The sequence below is a fragment of the Aplysia californica genome, unplaced genomic scaffold (assembly GCF_000002075.1).
Source record: "Aplysia californica isolate F4 #8 unplaced genomic scaffold, AplCal3.0 scaffold00062, whole genome shotgun sequence".
Lineage (NCBI taxonomy): Eukaryota > Metazoa > Mollusca > Gastropoda > Aplysiida > Aplysiidae > Aplysia > Aplysia californica.
The window spans coordinates 356251-362250 of NW_004797332.1; the positions used below are offsets into that span (position 1 = coordinate 356251).

At 34.9% G+C, this 6000-nt stretch overlaps 1 protein-coding gene across 1 annotated transcript in view; it reads right to left on the reverse strand.

The window, feature by feature from the left end:
• Positions 1-2380: 2380 nt before the first annotated feature.
• Positions 2381-6000, reverse strand: part of LOC101858252 (copper-transporting ATPase 1) — a 48137-nt gene continuing 44517 nt past the window's right edge. Inside the window, exon 21 of the mRNA XM_035968484.1 lies at positions 2381-4807. Within this exon, the coding sequence (XP_035824377.1) occupies positions 4804-4807 (4 nt within the window). The 3' untranslated portion in view covers positions 2381-4803. The remainder of the gene's footprint in view (positions 4808-6000) is intronic.

The window sequence follows — 6000 nt, forward strand, 5'->3', positions numbered from 1 at the left end:
CAAACATATGAGAGGCATCGTGGTGAAATCAGGCGCTCGTCAAAATAACGAAATCGAAGAGGATTTCTAAAGAAAATAATTAAAGGCACAAAAAATGTAAATTTTTAGTTTCCGAGGACTCTCAAGCTACAGAAGTCACCAAACTTCGGGAGCTATTTTCTCGCCATTTTTACCTCAGAAACCAGGTGACCCCCACCTCCATCAAACACAAATATCTCAACTTCCATTCAAGATAGATGGGTAATTCATCAAAAGCAAGAAAAAAGAACAAGCTGTATGATGATACCAATAACTCCACATGCCCAAAAATTGACGAGCGCCTGATTCCATAGCGTCGTGACACATAATGTGTACATGGCTGCAGCAAGCAGCAACGAGCCTGGTGTCATGTGGATTATACACAATGCAAGTTATTATAAATTATACATACAAAAGCATTGAAAATAGAATTTGTCCACCTACTGAGCTTTTCCAAAGCAGACTCTTGCATTGTTTTGCAAGATTTGTTGTGTTTGCTTGGTCATGAAATATATACTGGTTTATATTATAATGTTTAGCACACACATAGAGAACAGATTTTCATTTTCTAAATTTTGTTTTATATATATAAAGGTATATTCTTCGTGCTCAAAACATGAACATAGCGAAATTTGTAAATAACGAAAAGATTTCTGTCCGCATCTCGATCACTTTGCTATGTGCATGATAGACTGTATACAATTACAAAGTATGAACAAAGTGGAGCAAGATATCCTAGCAACATTCACAGAAGTTTACATTGCTTCTGCCTGTCCAAATCACCACTCTTTTTTCTTTGGACAACCCTAAATTCAAAGTCTTCAAAATTGATACAAAACAAAACAAAAAAAAAAGCAAATGAAATTGGAAACTGAAAAGTACCCTGTGTCAATGCAACTGATTAGGACAGTGAGAACGACAAAAAATAACTGTTACTGAGCACAACTTCATTCATTGCCAGACAATTTATCGTTTGTATACCATTGAACAAGTGACAAGTACGATCAATCCTTTTTTTTTAAACTGAGAAAAGAGGCGCATATCAACACAAAAAATGGCCCTGTAGTGCTGAAAAAGAGACAAGAAAAAAACAAAACAGAGAAGAAAAGAAGAAAGGTCTTTGCGTGGTTCACGCTCTAACCACCCGCTCAACTGATCCAATTCTAACAGAACAAATACAAAAACAACAAAAGAAAAACCAAACCATAAATGAACAAGAAAAACTTCCAACCTATGTTTGCCAAACACATTTTTTCCTGTTAATGGTCAAATTTCTAGGTGAGATTCCCTGTTGTACGGGTTAAGTAGGTGAGCATGATGGGAATAGAGAGTTTTTGTCTACAAGGTGTGAATGTTTTCTACCAATACTAAAATTGTTACCATATATTTCTGTGATCAATTTTGTAAAGGAGTCAAACCTGCAGTGAGGAGTTCCGTCTAATTATTACTCCTTCATGAGGCAAAGAAAAAACTTGAAATCTTCCACTGTCCATCTATATCGATGATGACTCTGATTGAGATTTAAGCCTTAAAAGAACAAATGAGGGCCACAAGACCTGCTTTGGATCAACAATATCTTCCACATTTTGAACAGTGGAAGTCTGATTATGATAGAAACTTTAAATACAGTTTACTGAACCACAGCAGGTGGCCCATTCTTTGTACACAGCAAAAATAGCACACAATTAATGTAAGTACCATTTCTACAACAGTATGTTTGCAATGCAGCGACCTGGGATTGGATCTGTGGATAAACAGAAGTGGAGAAAAAGTTTTTATTTCATTAGTTCCTTGATCTACATGTCCACTATCACTGGGAGAACACTTGCAAAGGCATAGCTTTCTCTGCTGCATAGACACACTTCTATTTCAAAGAAGACATAACTAAAGAGAAAGGTCACAGGAATCATTTCAACACTTACTGGGTATTTTTCTTTCCCCAATGTTCAACATTTATTTACAGTTAGGTCTTCATTACTAAACTATTTTTGACTTTAAAAAAAAAAAGGAAGCAATCAGCACTAGTGAATACAAATCGAGCAAATTAAAAACACCATTTATTCTGAAAAAACACAAACTTATATGAACTCATCACAGTCATACCAGCACAAGACAGCTAATAACCTTTTTACGTCACGCTGCTCAAATGGAGTCACACTCGGCACAAATGGTCACAACACATCGGCAAATGGGTTGTGTCGCTCACATGATAGTATCAAGCTCTTCTGTAACCCTTTATACATATAATTCAGGTGTAAACAAATCTTTCTACCTCTTCAAGAAGCAAATAGTAAAATGATGCATTAAATTGATCAATATCCATTTTCTGAGCGTTAATTCTGCCTCTGATCATCTTTTTTTCTTCTTTTCTCTCCAGAACAGCGTCTGTTAAACAGTCAAACATTACAGGTTTAATTTAATGGAATCCATGCTGCTGGAGATAAGGCTACTCAAGCAAAAAGAGAGGCATTGATCTGTTACTTGCTGTGCCTTAAAGTGTTAGCAATGTATGTCTGTCTTTTTCTTTCAGTCTCAAAGTATGCTTTCTAAGCTGCTGTCACTTATATCTTATATAAGTTATTATAAGTGTCATACATATGTATTTCTTGTAACTTAAGCTACAGCTATAGTATAAGCAAGAATAATTCTTTACAGTGAATTCTTTCAAACTGTGTCTGCTGGAAATTTCTCCCACCCAATAATATGTATTAAGGAATTCAAAGCAAGAGAGAGTATGAGTATAATGTGAAAAGGAAACAGTAGCTAAATAAACCGTGTAACTAAAAAACATCTGCCAGCTGTTCAGGTGTACTAAGCCAAAAAATTTGGAATTTTTGTTCACTGTAGTTTCTTAGTCTGCAGTATCAGTTGCATAAGCTCCTGAAATAATTCGTCGAAATTCAAATTCTAATTTTTGAAAAAAAAAAGCAAGAAAACATACATAATTTGGGTAAAGTTTTTAAAAGAATGAAACAGTTTCTTCTCTATCTTGAAACAATTATGCTTTCAGGGCTTAGAACAGTTGAACAGCTTACCAACCAAAGTTTGACGACATATCATGAAAAAAAATGGGAGAGGAACTTGAGGGTGGTAAGGGAAAGGTGGAAGTGTATAATTCAGGGAAGTGACAGACTGGACATAGGGGATTATGAAAGATCCACAACGGATCTTTGCAAAAATGTGATGCTGAGCAGTAACTGCTCATAAAACTACGGAATTAATTAACTGAGAGCACAGTCTCTCCTCCAAAGGCAGGTCTTTACCCCATCAAAATACTTGAGCATAAGGGCAAAAGCTTCTAAACAAATCTTTTACTTCCACAGGTACACAGAGAAAACATATATTGTCAGCCAGCAGTTAAGATGTACGAAGCCCAACATTAAAAATTTTTTGTGTGTTTTTTGTGTTTTTTTTTTGCAGTTTCTTAATCTGTGGTATAGATTGCTTGAGGCCAATTCATACATTTTGTTGAAAGTCAAATTATTAATGTTACAAAAAGGAAAAAAAATACATAGAATGGTTACAATTCTTTTGTTGTTTTTTTGTATTATCCAGCTTTTCCTCTCTCCTGAAAAATTTTGTTTTCTGGACTTACAACAGTTGATGAGCTTGCTGACAACATACTTCCCAAGGATTAATGCTAAAAGTTACAGAACAAACCTGTATTTAAATTCTTTTCGGTCAGAGGAACAAGAGGACCTCAGTGACCTTCCTCCTCTTTGCTAATTCCTTGCTAAACTCAATTCATTCCAAACTCCCCTCACTCACACCCACAGTTTCTGGTCTAAGGCCAAACTACTTAGGTCCTACAGATGACTCTTTTCTTATTGCCTTGGTTCTGTTTAAGTTTTAGTAAGAGTTTTATGGCACTTGCAACACAATAAGGTCATATAAGTGCCGAAGTTTAGAGGTGTTACAAGAGAGTAACAAACACACAAAAGTTGCCTTGGTTCAGTGACGGACATCCCTTTTCTCAAGAACTGTGATCATAAGTAAAACAAGCTAGACCTGCATTCTGCAAGTGACATAATGTTCTCTCAAATACAGGAGTGACACAGTGTTGAAAAAGGACATGGCTACGAAAATCAACATAACAATCAAGAGGGGGAAACAGAAATCTCCACCGATCAAACCGTAGAAATCACCACCAGGAGAAACAAAAAGGCATCACTAGGTTAGAAAAATAATTTCATCAGAGTTCGTTTCAAGACAAATGCACATTACAACAGATATATAATATGTAACACGCTATATTATATAATATTAACATGGATATGGCCACACTGACTTCAAACTATGATAACAGATGCATGAGGCATAAGCACACAGGGACAAATCTTTAGATTTTCCTCCGATGATCTGAAAGAGAGCTATGTAAAAGTAAAAGAGTTAGCTCAGAATAAACACTCTCTATTTGTAACAATACATACTGCTTTATCTTTCAAAATGAAACTGTAGCTTTACAGGATGACATATTCAAACCTTGGAACTGCTGAAAAAATATTTAAATCAAAATTTAATAAAATGCTGCAGATGCACATGGCCCCTACTAGCAAAGAAAATACTTCAATAATAGAGACGAAAGGATGATTTAAAAACCGAAAGACTTGGGATTTGGAATCCTTGCACCAGTACACATTTTGACACAAGAACATGCACTTTCTTCATGCCTTTTGGGGGAGCAGGGTAATATAATATATATATAATATATATTCAGTTTCTAACAGACCGATGCCAAGGAAATCATTCTCAACAACGTGCACAATACTTGCATATATATATTCCCTACCTGAGGATGGAAATAGGAAACATTTTCTATATTTTAGCTGCTCCAAAAGCGCATCTAGGCACGCATTATAACACACATATCATTGGTCACCTGTTCAGATGTACTAAGCCCAAAATTTGGAAATTCTTATTAAGTTTGAGAAATATTTTGTTGAAATTCAAATTCTAAAGGATGAAACAATAAGACAAAATTACATAATTTAGGTACAATTAGTGAAAGAATGAAAGTTTGTTTTCTCTCTCCTAAAAAGTTTTGCTTTCTGGGCTTAGAGCAACAGTTTAACAGCTTGCCAACGAATATATAACTTGTTCTTTATATTATTTATACTATGACTAGTCCACCACCCCCCTAAGTTCTATAAAGCAATACTACCAGTAATTAAAAATATAAGGTAAAAATATAAAACCTAAAAAAACCCAACAACATTCAAATTCTGGGAAAAACTATAAGCTTTATTATTCGTCCATCAGCAGAAATTGAAAAAGAACAAACTCCTTACCTGTCTCCACATGAAGCAAAAATAAAAACACACCAGTGCTTTTCACATTCATTCACACCCTGATTTACTGGACTGAATAGCTCTATACCCACTAACAAAAGCATCTGTTTTCATCAATGGATATAATATATGCAATGTATGTTTAGATGGCGAAAATATTTGTGCGAAAACAGACTGTTTTTTCATCCAGACAAAGATAGACAACCTGTTTTCATATTTTCTTAAAATTTAATAACAAAATGCCATTTAATCAAAGTCAAATGCTCGGAAGAGGCTGAAAAACTGAGATGGTTACTAGGGAAGCTTTTTCCTGAATGCTGTCAAAAATGTGAACCAGAAATATATCTATCCCAGAAATTTGATTGTTCAAAGAGTGAACAGTTGTGGACAATGCTATACCTCAACACTACCAACTACTCAAAAGAATAGTAAATGTATAGTCTGAAACGTTTCTTGATTCAAGGTAAATTCAGACAACACATTAGATGTTGCAAGATCCAAAATATTACAAAAATACATGCGTAAAAGATATAAACATATACATAGGTATGTATTTACACATGCACGACAATCACATCCACAAATATTGTATCTCTTGTCATCACACAGTCACACTCACATCCTTTTTTCTCCCCATATTCAGTCATACCTTCATTCAACTAGCTCTCTCTTGGTCACATGCACAATAGTTCTC